The following is a 19975-nucleotide window of genomic DNA, read 5'->3' on the forward strand; positions in this document are numbered from 1 at the left end:
CCAAACTCTCCCAGGTTACTTTTGGTCCATTCCACCTGGGAACCAAAGAAAGGGATTCTGGGAAATGTAGTCCCAGCCCAGCCAAATAAACAGCGGCGCACAGACCACTTGGCTTACTAAATCCTTCCGCTTCAATTAGTAGGGTGACTTCTGCTCAGGAAAACTGACCTGACTGATAAACAGACTTCGGACAAGTCTGCAGCGGGTAGACTTTTTTGTCAATGCTTTAATTTCCCATCTTACGAATCTGCACTAAAAACAGCCTCAATCTCACTTTCCCAGCCTCCCTTGCAGTCAGAATGCAAGCATGTGACCTAGGCTCAACCAATCAGATACACCCAGATGGTACCAGGCTCAGCCAATCAAATACATCCAGATGGCACTTGGGCCTCAATTAGCTACAGCCACACGGAATGTAGGCTTAGCCAATGGATACACCTACGGGTGAAAGCAATGCAAGCGGATTCTGATGCGTAGAATTCAATCTAGAGGAAGTGGAAGGACGTAACTAGTGTTACTAGTGACAGCCGCCGTGTCCGGACCTAGTGGTAGTGACAGGAAGATCCTGCAATATAATTTGTATATTGTTCATGGCTGTGTCTCCAGCCCTCCCTCCCAGAGATCTGAATCACTTAATATCCTAAGTTCCTTTCCTGCTCAGACTTACCTATAATGGATTCTATTGTTCTCAAGTAAAAACCTGACGCCCCTCTAACTTCATTTAACCATCAAGTCTGTTTCCCAGCCTAGACAAAGAGGGGAACAGTGTCCACTCCCGGGGGCCGTGGAGTCAGGGAGAGGCATTTTGTAAACTTACCACAGTGCCACAGACTCTGGGCCAGTGTCATCTGAGGGGGTCACGGACCTGGGTCGTGATTCAGGCAGACTGATTTGAATCCTGGCTCTGGCGCTGACTGATCTGTTTTGTGACCTTGAGCAGATCACTTTCTTCATCTGGAGAATGGACTGGGATTAGTGCCTGCCTCTTGGGGTTATCACGGAGACCAAAAGATTCCAGAAAGGAGCAGTCTCTCAGCACACAGCTCAGGGTGCGGGACACACCCACACTAGTGATGCTAGAAGGAATACAAGTGACCTTTGTTTCCCTGGATTAAAGAAAATAAGTAATAATAGAGGCGGTGCCCTGATGGAGCCCAAGATGAAGATGGTCTGTGAACACCGAAGGTTAGAAAACATTTACGGATTTAAAACCCATCCTTGACTAATGTCACTGAATTGTACACTTAAAAAATGGTTAAGAGGACAAATTTTGTTACATCTCTTTTACACCATTTTTTTTTTTAATGTAAAGTACCCAAAGCAGTTATACCCTTTAAATACTATCTCAATAAAGCTTTTAAAAATACCAACCACCCTGGCTTCCCAATTCCTTCTGATCCTAATTCAACCCCCGCACCCCCCGACCTCTCTGCATTCTCTGACCTCATCAACCCCACCTCCAGCGCTGAATTCCCTCATTCTGGCCTCACTCGCCTTCCTCCTCTTCTTAGAAGATCCAGATCCCCCCTCGGGTCTTTTTTATTTGCTCTCCCTTCTACCTAGGATGTCCTTCCAATCAGGTTACAGGCTCTGAGATCGAGCTGCCCATCAGAGTCACCTGACCTTTATGAAGGCCCAAGCCCCACCTCGGAGAGTCAGATGTCATTACTTGGGGAAAGAGGGTGGCGCCTAGACATTTATTGGCTTGTTGTTTTAAAACATGCCGGGTGCTTCTAACGTTCAGCCAGCATTAAGAAATCACTGCCCAAGACATCACGCTCAGTCCCCACCATCTTTAGGTTTCAGTTCAAAGGCCAGCTCTCCAAGAGGCTGTCCCCAGTCACACCATCTACCTCCCTTCCGTATCCTCATTTGATTCTATCCCCCTAAGATTCTATCATATACATATCTGACTGCTTCCCAGTGAGAACGTCAGATGGATGAAGGCAGAGGCTGGGTCCTCAGTGCTTGGCACACAGCTGCTGCCAGAGTGAACCTCCACCTGTCCCCCTCCTGGGTCTAGCGCCAGCTCTAGGGGCTGCAGTTCTTCACGGAGGCCACGAGGTGGCGATAGTGCCTGGCTGCATTAAAGGGCATGCCTACACCCACCAGGCCAGCTGGGCGGGGTGGGGGTCCCCATTCTGCCCTGGGCCTGGCCATCGCTCAGAGACAGGGGCAAGGACCACGGCAGACAGCATGGGGTCCTCCCTCCCCTCCTCATCCCTAGACTCAGAGCCACTGAGCCCTGAAAACAGTCCACTCAGGCTAAAGTCAGAGAAGGCCCCGCTGCCCTGTCTGGAATCTCCAAGTCCTCCCCCTTTTTACCTGGCCACTCACTGAGCCCCGGATGTAACCTGGCATGACTCCCACAGGCCCCTCAGCTAGCTCATGACCTGCACAGAGGCAGGTGTGCTGGCCACGCCTGAACATCCATCAGCTGGGGGCCGTGACACGCACTGTCACCTTCCACATGGCAGGCTCCCACACCCACGAAGAACAAAGAAGCTCTTGTGTGGTCCTCTCTAAACCAGTCCCATTCCATTCCTTTCACAGCATCGGCTGGGGATGGCCTGAGGGGCCAAACCATGCCCTGCTCTTGTCCAGCCATGAGCTGAGGAGAGTTCACATGTTTAAATGATTAAAAAAACAAAACCAAAACAGTTATGTGACCCACGAAGATGAAATGACCAGGGTGTGCCTGGGCAGCGCCAAGGTCACAGGTTGCCCACAGAGCTCCTGGGAGCTCAGGCTGCCATCTTGGCCACAGAAAGACAAATTCACTCCCTCCCCGTGTTCTTCCAAGACTGACCCAGGATTTCCCTTCTGCCTCCATCTCTGTCAGCAAATCCCCAAGAACTGGACTTCCCAGGAAAGCTCCCAGTGGGAGCCGTTATTTATAATATGGAGAGAGGGGTTCCTGACCTCGTGTGGCCCCGTCTCCGTGTTTGGTCCAAACCTGACACGGCCATCCTGAACAAAGGGAAAACTGCAAATTCGAGGACGATCAAGGCATTTTTCCAAAGCAGTTTAATTAAAAAAAGGTGAAGAATCTGAAAAAATTAGGGTGTGGGGGGAACCCAAGAGAGCATACCGCGTGAGTCCACTGGCTCAGTCACAAAGAAACACCATCATCAAAAAAGATATTTAAGTTTAATACAAATTTTATACAAAGAAAATGTGAAAAAATACTTCCATATGCTAAAAGCAATTATGCTTCACAAATAAGGCCAGCTAGGCTAGTTTTTTTGTTTTTTTTTTTTTTGACAACTGCAATCGACAAATGTACTTTCCTGTTTTCTTCTAGGACTCTCTCTTTTATTTCTAATATGGGTAACTAGCTGGAAACTGTACAGTTCGCATCCTCTTATCAACAATGAAGAGAAAGGAAACAAGACTAAAATGTACAACAGAATGTACTGGAATGATATCGTACAATTAATTTTTCCCATATACATACATCACCTTTTTGCGTTGTTCAATGCTTCTTGTTTTACACAACATACAAAATGGTACTACAGCATTCGTAGTGTAACAGACAGCACGGCGGTGTCCTGCTTCCCCTCAAGCTGCCTTTGTTTCATGCTGACATAAAAACGTAAAATTCCATCCTATAAATATTACATACATGCTTCGTCTCAGACTCAAACGTCCTCCGCGTGCGTCTCGCCTTTGACTTCTCACCTCCGTGAAGCACGGCCACCTCTTACCAAGCGGGTGTGAGTGTCTTTAAAGGAACCACAAAGCAAAGGAAAACTCTCGTGTTGGAGCTTCTGACCCGAACGCTTCCTACGGTCCCCCTCTTCTACAAACGGAGCTGAGCAGGGCTTGTTTCTAGTTAATCTTCTGTAAACAAGGATGTGGGGTTTTGCTTTTCTTTTCTCTTTTTTTCCCTTTTATAGGAGTAGAGTCATCGTGGAAATCACATAAAATTAACGAGCTCCTCCGCGTGTCCTTCTGGTCCAGAGAGCTTGCCTTTTTTAACATGATAATGTAGTATTTGAAAGGGGCCAATGGGTGCATGTGATGTGTCCACAGCAGCACCGAGTTCTGTGCTGGAAACTCCTGATCCCAATGTGCCGTGTGCAGACATACGAATGGAAACAGCTCACGGGGCATCAGAGGAGAGCTGCGCGCCAGAGGGAGCCCCGCACCCCCTCGCACCCCTGTGACAGGCGGGCTGGATGACCATCCTCTCTCCAGCATCCATTCTTTTTGTTGTTGGGTGTGTTTTCTGCTTTTTATTGTTTTTTTCCTCCCTCTTTTCTTTTTTTTATAAGTTAAAGTCAATACAAATATAAAAAGGGGAAGGTACTCTAGGCTCGATGACATCCACAAAGTGTACATTATTTACATCTAAAGCAAAGGTCTCACGTGGGGGGAACAGTCCTCAGGCAAGGCTGTCGCCGGAAGTGACGTAGTGTGGGCGGCGCCCCGTGCCGGATGCGGAGGCCGCGTCTGAACGGCTGGCAGCCTCCAGTCCGAGGGTGGCGCTCTTCCGGTCTCACGGTTCTTTGCGGTTTCCGGTTTCCCCGGTGTCTGGGGCGGGCGGCTTGGGTCCCAGCGTGTCCCTAGTCCCAGAAGGTGTCCAGGCGGGACTCTTTAGGGATGAGGCTCTTCGAACTGGTACCGGCGTTGTGCTCGGAGCGGGCCGACCCTCGCTTCTCCTCGCTGCCGCTCCAGCAACTGGATTTACTGCTCCGGGAATGGTCTGCGGAGGGGGGAAGCCAAGGGGAAAGGGAGCTTTAGCGTCCCTGCCCACCCCTGGCCACGGGCAGCCATCCCCTTCTACGGGATCTGCACCTGCTCCCCCAGGAAGCCACCTTCCCCTCCCGACTCCCCACAACACACAGGGGCAAAATCCTGCCACGGTTTACTGCCCTGTATTTGGGGGGTCTGTAAGCAGTTAACAAGAGCTGGTTGGAAAAACGGGGGCATCATGCTCAGAGAAAATAAAGACAAGTGGGGAAAAGGTACTAAATTATCGAGGAAGATGTTTCTTGTGTGCCACTTGGGACCAGGCACCCTTGCTGCATTAGCAGACACCAAGTACCCCATGTCCTTGGCCACTAAAAAAGACCCTGAAATTTGGCGTTCAATCTGCTTACTTATGTTAATAGGGTTTCTTTAATCATTGCACAGGCAACTTGAAAAAACAGACTTACATCTAAACCAGCCAAAGGAAAAGGAGTGAGGACCAGAATGGTTAAGCCCACCTGGGCTTAATGGTTAAGACCAACTGGCTCCCAGTAAGGACAAGCTTAAAGGTCAACTGAAGGATGCAAGAAGCAGAGTAAGACCTAAGGGAGCTTCAAGGACGTATGCGTCATAAGGAGCTACATCGTGGATGAGTAAGATGTGAGGACACTGAAGGAAGAGCCAAAGGAGGTGTCTGTCCAGCTGGGAGACAGTCCAGCCTGCAGGCTTGGCGGGATGGCCGACTCTAAGAGACCCACCAGCACATCACTGAGATCCCATCATATCCTAGATCATTTACCAAGTTCAGACAGGTTGGGACAAAACTTTTTTTAACTTCTTGAGGTGGGATGATAATATTTGATCAAAAGAAGTCGGCTATCAAGCTTAGAGACAGAATCGGGGTGAGGGAGCAAGGGACCGGATCATCGCCTAGAAGGGTGACCGCTCTTATCATCGCCTGGTGACAGGCAGGCATGTGTACTGGTCCTGAGCTCTTCTGGAAGAGAAGCAGCAAAGACAGTGAGTGATAAGGATCTCCCAAGTCCTTGATTCTCTCAGGAGGGAACGCTTCCTCATCACTTGCATCTGTGACCCAAAGGGGGCGCTATTGCAGTGGGCAGAGCTGGGGTCCAGGGTCGAGCTCTCTTAGGGTCCTTCAATCCACCTCTTCTTACATGTTCTTCCCTACTCGTGACACCTACACTGTTGTTCCTCTGGAAGGTCAGTGATGCAGGTGGTCATCACAACACGGAAACTGACAACAATGCAGTCAAGTCACACTGGAGTCTCCCCAGCTCTGCTGAAGGCAGAGACCAGCTGGGCAGCAGGGCTTAGCTTACTTAGCAGAGAAGCCGCATCCCAGAGCCAGGCTGGCCACCTGAGTAACTGCAGTCTGACCTCTCCCACCGACAGGACAGGGCATGCTGGCTGGTTCAGCCAGGCACTGCAGAGGACAATGGGTGTGACTCCAGGACTCATCATGAAAAGACCAAGGATGAAGTCCCTTCAAGAAGCCAGATCGGGAATTCCCTGGCAGTTCAGTGGTTAGGGCTTGGTGCTTTCACTGCCAAGGGTAACAGGTTCAATCCCTGCTCAGGGAACTAAGATCCCATGAGCTGCACAGCATGGTCAAAAAAAAGAAAAAAAAGAAGCCAGACTGTCTGTCCTGGCTCTCTCGCTTCCTACTGCAGTTTCCGATGGTCATCAGAGGCACTAATGCGAGGAAGAAACCAGGCAAAGCCAAGACCCATCACTCAGGAGAACAGAAGACACGCCCACAAAGGAAACACACACGGACACACACAGGACGAGCCCTCCGCCTGCCGGGAGCAGCTCCCCGGCGGCTCCCTGGGGCGGGTTCATACTTACACTTCTGGGCTGGGTAGTTGGGGTGCGGCTGGTGGTCTGTGGTGGTTGGGGCAGAGGCAGGCTGTTTGTCGCACCTGTTGCTAACTGAAGAGACAGCACAGGCCCCCTCAGAGTCTGGCGGAGAGCTGAGTCCGCCAACCCCACGGGCTCGCTCTCCTGCTCATCAACAGGCTACTGGTCTTAGCACTGGGGGTGCTGCTGGGTCGATGTCACCATTTTCCAACTCAAGACATGCACAGGAGACTAAGGCTTTCAAAAATGCATATTAAAACCATGAACAGGATCACTGGACATAGCACAAGATTACAGGTGGAAATAAGGCATACAATGACATAAAAGCAACCACGTGAAGCCATCAACTCCCAGAATTTTGACAGCAAATTTTTCTCGGAACCACTAGGTCTACCAAGAGCTTAATTCAGGCAGGGAAACGGGAGGTGCCGGCTCCACCACACTGAAGTGGGAAGGCTCTGCCCAAGGAACCCAGATTATTTAGGGCAAGTATAATCACGAATCGACTGCCAAGGCTGACGACAGGTCAGGGGAGAGAGGGTGATGGAGGTGCGTGTGGCGAGAAGGACTGAGGGAGGAGCCACAGGTGAGAGTTCAGTGGGCCACTCCTCAGCCACGATGGTAGGACGCCAGCACAGAATCGTCTGAAATGGAAGAGCCGGGGAAATCGCTGAAGATACGATACAGGGGGGAGAAAAAAACCTCCAGGGAAAAGTAAGGCTACACAGAGATGGAAATGTATTCACAGTGCACTGTTTGACTCTGCAACGAACAGCACGACCATAATGATGGAAACAGATGATGACCTGCCAACCTTGAAGACTCAGCCAACAGCCGGAAGTGAGAAGGACCAACTGCAGTTACAGGAGAGAATGCACACGTTCTCCACCTTGATGGTGGGGAAGTCAGAGCAGGAAGATGGGAAAGTCTGAATATGACTGTGGAGGAGAGGTGAGGGAGGCGGTGAGCACCAAGAGAGGGGTCCAGGGACACTGTTTCCTCTAGCTGGAGAACAAGGCCTAAGGAGCAAGTGTTGAATTGGGCCAAGGGAACCCACAGAGCACATCAAACAATGACAGAGTGGTCTGGGAGAGAGGGGAGAAGAGAGCTGACAAGTGACCCGGATTCTCATCTAAAGCCAGAAGTCAACAAGCAATGTCTAGATAAAGTCAAGAAACAGAAATATGGGGAAACAAGTTATTTATAAATAAGTACCAGCTGCAAAAAGATAGCCATGGAGACCGAGATGAGGAACTGTTTTTCCCTGTACGATTTTCTCTGACTAGTCATCCCTTGGTATCAGGTCAGGGATGGTACAGCAGATTCATTCCAGGACCCACCATGGATACTGGATTCCATGGATACTTAAGTCTCATGGTCAGCCCTCCATATCCACACCCACAGATTCAAGCAGCTACAGACTGTGTAGAACTGTATTCATTATGGGGAAAAAAATCCACACAGACGTGGACCTGCATGGTTCAAACCCATGTTGTTTAAGAGTCAACTCGATAGGCATGCATCACTTTAAAATCTTAAAATGAAGAGACAAGTGAACAGGAGAGGCCGACGCCCACCCCGAGGAAGCTCCTATCTCCTGTTTGACCTTTTCCCTCTGGACTAGATGCTCATCTCAACCAGCCTGGTTCCAGAAGCCAATAAAGAGCACAGGAACCTCCATGTTTTTGCAAAGCCCACTTTTCTCCAGATTCCTTCTACACTATCAGCAAGCAGTGAGCACTAACGGAAGCCCTGAGACATACAAGGAATCAGAAGATGAGCTGGTCTGTCTGCTTTGGTGACAACCCATCAGCCAGACGGCTGTGGAGTGCAGCAGGGGGCAATGAGGAGCAGTGAGCTCCCAGTCCTGATCCAGCCTCCAGGGACCTCCGGTTCAGCTCCCTTCAAGCTCACACTCTAGAATAACACTGCAGTGCTCCCTAAAAAATGCTGACAATTTGGTACCTTTCCCTCCCTCCTCCTCTAGTCATCAGACTCCCCGGGATGGTCTTCTCCCCACTCCACCCTCCACACCAACTCCCCAGCAACTCGAGCCTCCCTACCTCCTCTCTCCAGCCTCCCTTCCTACCCCCTCACACACCAGGGTGCTTCAGGTCGGGGGTCAGCCAGTGACGGCCCAGAGGCCAAATGCAGCCCAATGCCTGCTTTCCAAATGCAAGCTCACCACAGTACAGGCGCATCTGTTTATGTGCCATCTGCGGCTGCTTTCATCCAACAACGGCGGTTCTGATAAAGGCCCTCGAAGCTTCACCTCTTCTGCTCTCTGATCCTTTACAGAAAGTCTGCCAACCCCTGGGCCAGGGGACACCTCATCCACCTCACCGCTGGGAGATGCCGTATCTCCCAACTGTCTTCCTGCACGCAAGCCTCCTTGTCCCACCGGATTCCATACCCCCACAGCATCGCCGATCTTCCTAAGGCCCGTTTATCTTCCCCCGTGGATGCCGCCACTTTGCTGCTCAACAGCGCCCCCTGCCTGCAGCAGTGTTTTCCCCAGCTTGAACCCTTCCCCAGGACAACCACCTCTGCAGCTCTGGCACATCCAAAATCCTCCTGCTTAGGGCTCAGCTGGTGTTTCTAAACTCACTCTCCACTTAAGTCGAACAGAAACTCATATCACCACCAAAAGCAGAAACGCATAATACCTGCCATACACAGCAGGCAATACTACAAATCAACATAATGAAAGCCAAACAGTAGCAGGAAGCTCTAGGCGGGTGCCATGCTGCTGAGGTCTCAAGTCTGCTCTGCCTTTGTTAAAAAGAGAAGCTAGAAGAAGGCATGAGGAGGACACCTCCGCTCCAAACTCAACGTGTCCTCAAGATGTAATCACAAGACCCGAGTGAGAGTGAGAAGGGAGTTGACAGGTGGTTCAATCGTAATTCCACACCAAGTTCATATTCCCCGAGGTCAGCTCATGCCACTCCGCCTTCATGTCCCCTGAGCCCAAACCCCACTTCCAGTGCCTCTGGGAAGTCTCCAGCCACCCTAACAAGGACATCACTTCTTCCTCTAGGTACTCAATATGCAGAAATGAAAAACAAAACAAAAAAAGTTTGGTTTTCAACAGAAGAAAATGATCTAGAAGAGAAAAAGACCCTGGCTTGAGCTGAAGGACCCTGAAAGCAGCAGAACAGTTCTCACTGAGGACGAACCCTTTTGGAAGGCCCTGAAAGTGGTTTGAGAGGGTGCAGAGGAAACACCCAGTGGGTTAGAAGACATCTCAAACTCCACAAGAGAGGAGAACTAGAAAAGTTAGCGCCAGATAACCCACCCAAGACAGCCTGCCAGGTTATCCCTCAAGACGAAAGGTTTCTACAGAAAGATCATCTACCTAGAAATGTTTTCTTCCTCCTCTGAAGGCTCAAGTACCCTCCTCCACGAAATGTCAGTGCTGGGACCTCAGGGACAGTTTCACACAGTTTCATTTGCTACAGTCATTTCTGAGGGCAGAAGAACTGCCCAAACCAAATGCATCTTCTAGCCCACCCCAGGTCAGCAACAGAACCTCTCTGTGTCTTTGGTGTGGAACTCCAAAAAAAAAAAAAAAATCAAAACTAAGGTCAATACTGATTCACTTGGAGAAATGCCTCAAAGCCGCCTGCCCAGCCACTCCCTCACCCCTGCTGACCGGCCCAGGGAGCCCCCGAGGACCCCTAAGGAAACTGTTTGAAAACCACCGCCCTGCACCCTTCAGGCTCTCCCTGACGACACGGCTCCCCCCGGCCCGTGCGGAACGTGAGCGCGCATTCACCCACCAGGGGGCAACGTACCAGAGCCTTGGCTGGAGCCTAAGAGAATGGAGGAGGGCGTCTCCCTGGAGCCAGAGAGGTCGAGGGTCTAGAAACACAAAAAGAGAGAGATGGAGGCAAGGCCCTGGGTTCAGCGGAGCCCCCCCAGGGAAGCCCCGGGATCCATGGGGATGCTTGTCACGGCCCGCCAACACCTTCATGCTGCCTGCCTGACGTGCTCAGGGAGGGGAGGCCAGGTCAGCTGGGGTGGCCCTACCCCTGTGCCCTTTAGGGAGGCCCCTTACTCCACTCTAGAGCCTCAGCTTCAAGGACACTGTTCCTCAACTGCCCGCTCTCTGACCTACTCGCCTCTCCGGATTTCTACCCTATCCCAAAAGGAAGTACAGCCGTCTCCCAGGACCCAAGGTGGAATGGTTCAGGAGCCCCCAAGGAAACTAAAACCCAAGGATGCGCAAGTTCCCTATATAAAATGGCCGAAGGATGAATAAAACTGTGCCTTTGTACCCGAGGGTTTCGCATTCACGGATCCAACCAAACACAGAATGGAATTTTGGCTGGTTGCAGCTACAGATGAGAAATCCATGGATTCTGCGGGCTGACTACATATTACATCATATTATATCGATTCACTTTTATTTCACAATAACCTCTTCCTCAGCAATAATATCAATGAAATCAAAGAGGTTTGACTTCTGGGATGACTTGATGTTTTCCGTAATACACATGAAGCAAAACCATAATGATTACAAGTGTTAAAAACGACCAACATGTCACCTAAAATAATGTCTGCATACAATCCACATACCACACCCTGGGAAAATAAGAGGTGCGACCTCTGTGTCCAACACAGCAGCCACCAGCCACCCATGGCCATTGCATTTAAATTAGTTCCTATTAAATTAATTTAGTAACATCTGAAACCCAGGTTCTTGGTCACAATGGCCACAGTTCAAGTGCTCAACAGCCACTTGAGGCTGGTGGCTCCCACAACGGGCAGAGGAGATACAGAACACTCCCATCATCACAGGTTCTACTGGACAACACTTGCCCTCAACACACGCCTGGGGAGAAGGAGGCCTGCGGAGACCCTGTCACCCCCACTTGCAGCCTGAAGACAGACACGCTCCTACAGCACGGGGCTCGCCGTGGCGGCGGGAGGGGGGCAGGTCTGAGATTCTGCGTGGCCCCGAGGAATGTGGGATGGATACTCACCGAGCCACTGTCCTTGCTTTTCTCAGCTGGCGTCTCCTTCTCTTTCGAGGCGCTGGTTTCCGGGGGGGCTGCCTGAGTACTGGAGGAGGTGCCCTGGGATGACTTATTTAGTGTTTCTGTGTTCACCTCGGGGTCTGCTTCCTGCTGAGGGGCGGTAGCTGAGGGCAACGGGCGACAGAAGCCACATGTAAGCCGAGCGTAGTAGCGCCCAGGCCCGCAGGAAACCCTGCTCCGTGCAAACCACCACGTGTTAAGAGATGCCACCCAGCCCTGCCCAGGGCACAGCGCGGGCCCAGAATAGCTGGACCGAAGCCTTCCCAGACACAGGAATTCCAGACTGTGCACGAAGATATGTTCATTTTTCAGAGTCTGTGATTTAAGTTTAATTAAATCATTCTGGAGACAAAAGCATGTTCGTGAAGCAAACAGCTTAGTATGGCTGTTCCAATTACTCATTTCGTAATTTCTAATTTTAGACCAGTGTTCACCTCATGCACTCACTCTCACCCTGTAACAGCAGACTTGAGAGGTTCTGACAGACCCCGTGGGCCACAAATCCTACAACATTTACTCTGGACCTTCATAAAAAAAGCTTACCAACCCTTGCCTAGCGTCTCTCCAACTTGGGTCGTTCATCTACCACCTTTGAAAAATTTGCCAGTCCACTGATACAGTCCCTCGTCATATTATTTATGCTATTTGCATTTAAATAAATTCTTTTAAGTGGAGACTTTTACTTCTAAACACAGAAATCTAATATTGGCCATAAATAAGCGCTAACTGTAAAATATTACTAATAAATGTTATTAATAAGTTCTAACTAGACGGTGTTTCCTGCTAGAGTCTCCTGGCCTGGGATCTGCTCGCTCTGCATTAGAAAGAGATTTTAAAGACAAATTAGCTCCAAACCATCACTCTGTCCTTCACATAAGAACTGGTGATTGTTTAAAGCCTTGAGCCCAGGATGGGCTCCATGGTAGGGGGCTGTCCTGTGCATTGCAGAACGGGGTAGAAGATGCACTTTATTTGTGTGTATGTCCGCTTAGTCACTCAGTCGTGTCCGACTCTTTGTGACCCCATGAACTGTAGCCCGCCAGGCTTCTCTGTCTGTGAGATTCTCTAGGCAAGCATACTGGAGTGGGTTGCCACTCCTTTCTCCAGGGGATCTTCTCAACCCAGGGATTGAACCCAGATCGCCTGCATTGCAGGCAGATTCTTTACACCATCTGAGCTACCAGGGACGCCCCCATTTGGTTTGGGCAGAGACAGATATTGCCCCCAGTGGAGAACCACAGCAAGCCACAGGAAACTAAAGTCATCTGGGCTGTCATTACAGGCCGCCAAGGAACCCAGAGGGTGGAGACAATGGAGCCTGGGGACTTGGCCACGTGTCTGCCTGCTGCGGTCTCGTGTGCAGGAGTCACTTGTGGTGAGTGGGCGCGGCAAGTGCCCTGTGGTCCAGGGGGAGCCAAGGGCCCGCCCCCCACAGCCTGGGCCAGGCGGCGCTCCCGAGGCCCTACCTGACTGGGTGCAGGACTTCATGTGCTCGGGCCAGTGGGCCTGCTGGCAGGGGTAGTCGCAGTAGCTGGTGTTCCAGCAGCAGTAGAAGATGGCCTCCTTCTTGCAGTTGGCACACCACTGCTTCTTCTTGGTCTCGTCCACCGCCTGCTGCTTCTCCAGCTCCAGCTGCTTCTTCACCTCGGCAATGAGCCGGTCCCGCTCCTGCTCTAGGCTCTGCCGCATCTCCGCCATGGTCAGCTCTGCCAGGGGAGGGCAGGGGAGAGGATGCCAACTTCACCCCCCCATCCCAGGCCGTGGGCTCATTCACAGCAGGTCAGAGGGTGGATCCTGACAGCTGTGAATCTTTGGTCATGTGAGTTGGTGCAGACAGTCACCCAGCCTCCCTGAGCTCCAACGTCCTCATCTGTAAAGTGGGCATTCACCGTGCCAACCTGAGGAACTGTTTGTGATCAGGAATGTCAGGTCCTGAGGATAATGATAATGGGGCCCCATGGTGACTCTGCAGGAAGTGCTCACATAAATCCTCAGAACAATCCCCACTCAATTCATTTTGAAATTTATCATTTGTATAAGCTTTTTTTTTCCTATCAAATATCTATACAGCACCTATGATCTGCAGGCACTGTTGTAAACACTTTATAAATATGAACTCTTTTAATCCTTACACTAATCTTAAGGAGGTGACTACTACTATACTACCCATTTCACAGATGAGGAAACTGAGGCACACAGCCAAGATGGGCAGAACTGGGGCTGCAACTTGGATATACTTCCTTCTCGATGTGTTTGGTGGCAGTAGATCTAATCTCCCAGACAGGGCAGGGCCTCAGCACTGATCATTAGGCCAGGACAATTATCAAACTGCTCAGGCTACTGAGATGTTTCTCAATTTTACAACAGGTCACAGCTCACAAGCAGAAGCAGCTACCACAGCTGTTGGGACGAATTTGTTGCTGATGTTGGTATTTGGAAGAGAGGAAAGGGGGTTCCCGCCAGCTCCTGCTTCATACCTGGTTTCTCCAGGCTAGACTCCCCAGGATGCTGTGTTCCCCCCAGGAGTGGTACATCCCCCTGGCCTCCTTTTGACCCAGTTCACACCTGGGCCCAACTCTAGACACGCCAAGAAGTTCCTATTCAGAACCTTCGTCAATGCAGACCGGGTCAGCAGCACTTACCCAAGTTGTGTTTCATTTCTGAGAGCTCCTGCTGGTGCAGCCACTGGAGTTTCTCTATCTCAATCCTCAGCCTGCGGATCTGTAAGAAGACAGAAGACTTACAAAGCGCATCTGGGTGCCTGTTTCCAATAGGGCTCAGAAGCTCCAGCTCTCACTATGGGTTAATGTCACGTGCTGAGTCAAAGGGCAGGCAGCCTGGTCTCTGCTGGCCTCCCCCAGATGGGTGCCAGTGAGTTAATCCAAATTCGTGAGAAATTCTGCTTCAAAAAACCAAATACAAGTGGTCTATCTTTTCCAAAAGATGCTCTAGGAAAAGCCATTTAAAGTGAAAAAAAAAGACAGATTTTCAAAATAAATAGTACAGTGAATCCCCTACATACGAACAAGTTCCATTCCTAGAGCCCGTTCATAAGTCCAACAAAGTTAGCCTAAGCAACCAACTAACACAAGTGGCTAAATAGTCCAGTACCAGCTACATCACCGCTGCTTTTACGCTTGTTTCTGGACACCCTGGGCTTGAAGTAAAGATACTGTAATACTGCACTCTCCACAGTAAAGCACCAAGGCACAATCACTTGTGCAGGATGTTTGCACCTGACAGTGTACGCCAGACACGTGAACCAACTTACGTGATCGGACATGCAAACACTAGCGTCTTTGAAAGTTCCCAATGTGAAGGTTCACACGTAAGAGATTTACTAAATGTAAAAGCTTTGAGCAGGACTTTGGCCTAAAAAAATAAAACTAAAACATCCTAAAAACAGCTTTATTTTATCTCGGACCTAAAGTTTTGGGTGGGGGCCATCATCATTCACCTGAAATCCCAAAGCTTAACCATTCTGGAAACCACAGGCTATTTGGGGTGGAGGGTAGGAGGAGTATATTTGGGGCCAAATTCATTTGGAGAGAAGAAAATATAAACCCAAATTGAACTGATACAAGGCTGTTGACAGTGTTTAATCATCACCATGGTTCTTAACTGGGATGACTTTTGCCCCACTCCCCTCTCTATGACGCTGCAGTGCCTGGAGACATTCTGGTTGTTTCTGGCATCCAGAGGGTAGAGACCAGAAATTCTGCTCAACATCCCAGACTGACAGGACGGCCCACACCAGGGCGAAACATCTGGCACCAACGTCAGGAGCTTCAAGACTGAGAAATCCTGATTTTTCCAACACGGTGGGAACCGTCGTACTGTATCACTGTAGAAATGTTGTCTCTAACTGTGAAAGGGGGCTGCATATTACCTTGTTAAAATCTGGAATATTCTGACATCTTTCAAGACCCAAGGTTTCAGGTAACCCCACATCAATTAAATGAACAAAAAGGAATAAAGTATGGCGACAGGTCAGGGTGAGGGAGAGGAGGTTTTACTAAAAACAGCATTTGGCCTTGTTGTTTGACACCCCAGCATAATCATAAAGATGGTCATATAGCAAAAGTACCTAAAGAGATTCATCGATTTTTCTTGGGACCTCCCTGAAATCTTTACATTCACACAGCTATCTTGGGACTTCCCTGGCAGTCCAGTGGCTAACCATGCTCCTAATGCCGAGGACACAGGTTCAATCCCTGGTCAGGGAACTAGGATCCTATAAGCAGCTCAGTGTGGCAAAAAAAAAAAACAAAAAAAGCTGAAGCACACAGTTCTCTGTTTAAGGCCCATCAGAGCATCTTCCTGAAGACGTCCCCCTCTTTTTCCGGGTGCCAGCCTCACTCTGCCTGCCCTCTCACATCAATGGCTCCGCGTGGGGTTCCCCTCACTTTCCATCGTGACTTTCAATGATCTGAACAAGTCTTGCCACTTGTCATTTCCCTGAGGGACCCGTAAGGAGCCAGTCTGCACTGACATTATCCTAGGAAGAAAATTCAGGGAGACTTTTCTTTAAAAAAAAAAATAAGTGGTCACTTCCTAAGTGGATATTTCCATGTTTTAACCACTCCATTCTCTAAGTAATCACCTAAATTGAAGAAGCTTGGGATACTACCTCTTGAGCACCAAGATCACTTGAATAAAAAAGTCCAAACTTCAGGAGATGACGAAGGAGCCAATTTCACATGGGGCCAAAATAACCAGTTTCTGGTTTCTCCAGTGGGTCAATCACTCGGGCTCTGGTTTCAGCTGTTCGGGTTAGAAGTGAGGTGATCACAGAGGGCAGGGTGTGTCTCCACAGCACCAGCTTCCTAGCCAACTGAAAAAATACCCTCAACACTGCCATCAAGGCAGAGCGAGCCTGGGGACCGGAGCCAGAACCTGAGAGGGGTTTCCAGAGAACTTCTTCAGGGCGCCCCCATATCAGCCCAGAGAAGACACCCTGAGCAGACAGGGAGTGAAGGACGGGAGAGGAGACACTTGTGGACACAGCGCTGGTTCACGCCGTTGTAGGGCAGGAGCTAAACACTGCAAAGCAATTTCACTCCAGTTTTTCAAAACTTTAAAAAAATATATGAAGCACAGATAACCACCACAAAAAACAAGAATGACATGTGTCACCTCTGACCTCAGCTATGGTGCTTCCAGTCGTGTTCTTAGAAAGATCGTTATATATTTCCGTCATCGTGCCTTTTATTGCATCCATCATCTGAAAAGATAAAAACAGAAGCAATTTAGGTGATCAACTTCCCTGAGACTTTTTCTAGATGACATATACCTAAAATCGATCTGTACACAGCAAAGAAAACCATAAACAAAACAAAAAGACAGCCTTCACAATGGGAGAAAACATTTGCAAATGAAGCAACCAACAAAGAACTAATCTCCAAAAAGGAATTACTCTCCAAAATATCCAAACAGCTCATGCAGCTCAATATAAAAAAAAACAACGCAATCAAAAAATGGGGGGGGGGGGGGGGATCTAAATAGACATTTCTCCAGAGAAGAGATACAAACACACAAAAAGATGCTCAAAACCACTGATGATTAGAGAAATGCAAATCAAAAGTACCATGAGGTGTCACCCTCACACCAGTCAGAATGGTCATCAACAAAAAAATCTTACACCATCAATGCTTTGGAAACGGTGTGGAGAAAAGGGAACCCTCCTCCACTGTTGATGGGAACGTAAATTGGTACGGCCACTGAAGAGAACTCTATGGAGGTTCCTTAAAAAACTAAAAATAGAGCTACCATGTGAGCCAGTAACCCTACTCCTAGGCATGCATCCGAAGAAAACCATAGTTCAAAAGGAGGCATGCGCCCCGCTGCTCAGCGTAGTGCTATTGACAATAGCCGGGGCATGGGCAAAACCTACTATGTCCATTGACGGAGGAACGGATGCAGATGTACCTACAAACAAGGGAGTACTACTCAGCCACAGAAAAGGCATGAAATAGTGCCATCTGCAGAGATGTGGCTGAACCTAGAGACCGTCATACAGAGTGAAGACAGACAGATAAATATTGTCCAATATCGCTTCTATGTGGAAGCCAAGAAAATGGCAGGGATGAACTTACTGGCAAAGCAGCAACAGCCACAAATGTAGCAGACAAACTTTCGGCTACAAAAGCGGGGGTTGGGGGAGTGGGGAGATTCCGACTGGGAGACGGGGACTGACATTTATACACCACTACATACACAACAGATAACTCCCGAGAACCTACTGTCCAACACAGGGAACTCTCCTCAATGCTCTGGTGACCTAAAGGGGCACACACGCGCTGAGCCCTCCCACATGACAGGAGGGACAGGAGGGGACGGGAGACCAAACCAGGTCTCAGATCTGGCCCAGCCACTGCCAAGACGCCCCTGTGCTATGCCCTTTGCTCCAACTCAGCAAGAAAACAGGACAAGAGCACCCTTGTACCTGATGCCCGAGATTTCTTCCTGCCATTAAATCTTGCCATCCACAGCTCTCTCTAAGCCCCAGGCATAAAACAAGGATAATAACACTGCCCCCTTGTAGGGTGTATATAAGGACTAAATGAGAAAAAGAGGAGACTGTGGTTCAGTATCGGCTGAGGAGTTCATAAAGAAATACCTGTTTTCTTATTTTCACAAGAGAATTAACTCTCAAGAACATGTGATCGCAAAACTGCTGCCAACCCCAAAAGAGTAACCCCCATTTCACTCCCAAAATAGGCGGAAAATGAATAAAGTATCTGTTGAAATATTAGTTCTCCCCCTTGTTGCAGGGACCACAGGGGGATGTTGCCAGCAAAAACACTTTGTGCTTTGTGGTCAGTCATTCTGTACGGGCCTCCCTGCTCAGGTCCATTTAAAATATTCAAAGGAAATTGCTTTACGAGAAAACTTTAGAGAGAGTGGATGAAATCCAATACTTTACTAATGCCATAGTTACATTCCATTTTAAAGAAATCATGAATTTGTGGACTGACCTTCGTTCCCACTTCCAAATATAGCAAAGAACTCAACATTAATAAAAAGATCCCTTCTGCCAAAACACACAAATCTGGGTCTTCAACTCTGGGTCACCTCAGACACAAGCAAGTTCACCAGCTCCAAAACTATGTCGCTGAGTTCATTTTCTTAACTGCAAAGAAAACGCCTATCAAAATGTTCATTCCTCAATTTTGCCCCATGAGTAAGGGGGAGAACTGTAAGAGATGGAATAAAAAGGGCTGCAGGAGCGGATAACACTGGCTTGGTGTGAACACTAGCCTGAGCTGCGTGGCAGCCTCAGTTTTCTCATCTGTAAATGGACAACTCGGACCAAATCAACGGAAGGCGATACAAGAAGTCCAATCAATGGCAAGCGAACGAGAAACCGTCTGGGGGGACTTCCCTGGTGGTCCAGTGGCTAAGCTTCTGCACCAATGCAGGGGGCCTGGGTCTGATTCCTGGTCAGAGAACAAGATCCCACACGCGAACTAAGAATCTGCACACCACAACTAAAGACCTGGAGCAGCCAAATAGATAAATAATTTTTTAAAAAATAAATAAGGAAAAGGAAGCCATTTAAGCAATACCAGACATCTTAAATCAGTCATTTTAAAAATTACCCTCTTGTAAATCTACAACAGATCTTGTTAGGAAGAAAGTCTCCACGGGGTACCATTAATTCTTTTTTTTTACTATAACTTATTTACGCATTTATTTTTGGCTGTGCCGGGTCTTTGCTGCTTCACAAGCTCTAATCTAGGCGCAGTGAACGGGGGCTACTCTCTAGTTGCAGCGCACAGGCTTCTCACTGCGGCGGCTTCCTGTGTCGGATGGAGAGCTCGGGCTCCAGGCACAGGCTTTAGTAGTTGCGGCTCCCAGGCTCGGGAGCAGAGGCTCAGGAATTGTGGTACATGGGCTTAGTTGCTCTAGGGCGTGTGGGAGCTTCCTGCATCAGGGATGGAACCCATGTCTCCTGCACTGGCAGGCAGGATTCTTTACCAAGTCACCAGGGAAGCTTGCATTAATTCTTTAACACTTTCATGCTAATCACTCTTTTTAACAGAAGAAAGGTGGACTCAGGCTTCAATCCTTGAAGAACAGGATCTGGTGAGCGTAGACTGAATTTTATTTCTGTTAAGTCACTATAAATGAAAACATGAAGTCAATCCTAGTTCAAGGTGATGAACAGGTAAGACAAAAACCCTGAGGATCCTCCAACTAATAAAAATAATTGGGAAAAAAAATTAAAAATAAAAGACCAACCACCAGTTAAAAAAAAAAAAAAAACCCTGAGGATGCAATCATACTTAACAGGTGAACCCTTCCTGTTCTGAAACTCGGGGACTCGATAAAAATTCTTGTGTTTTATTCAAAAGGGG

The 19975-nt window shown here is 49.0% G+C and overlaps 1 protein-coding gene across 9 annotated transcripts in view; it reads right to left on the reverse strand.

The window, feature by feature from the left end:
- Positions 1-3011: 3011 nt before the first annotated feature.
- The window catches only part of ZMYND8 (zinc finger MYND-type containing 8), a 115485-nt gene continuing 98521 nt past the window's right edge, over positions 3012-19975 (reverse strand). For 7 of the 9 annotated variants that reach the window (XM_065922121.1, XM_065922116.1, XM_065922118.1 and 4 more), the window contains 7 exons: positions 16759-16839; positions 14258-14336; positions 13082-13321; positions 11562-11719; positions 10371-10437; positions 6565-6648; positions 3012-4708 (listed from right to left, as the gene is read on the reverse strand). In XM_065922121.1, the coding sequence (XP_065778193.1) occupies positions 4569-4708; positions 6565-6648; positions 10371-10437; positions 11562-11719; positions 13082-13321; positions 14258-14336; positions 16759-16839 (849 nt within the window). In that variant the 3' untranslated portion in view covers positions 3012-4568. The remainder of the gene's footprint in view (positions 4709-6564; positions 6649-10370; positions 10438-11561; positions 11720-13081; positions 13322-14257; positions 14337-16758; positions 16840-19975) is intronic. The other 2 variants (XM_065922123.1, XM_065922122.1) reach the window with 1 other exon arrangement.

Source organism: Muntiacus reevesi, chromosome 2 (assembly GCF_963930625.1).
Source record: "Muntiacus reevesi chromosome 2, mMunRee1.1, whole genome shotgun sequence".
Lineage (NCBI taxonomy): Eukaryota > Metazoa > Chordata > Mammalia > Artiodactyla > Cervidae > Muntiacus > Muntiacus reevesi.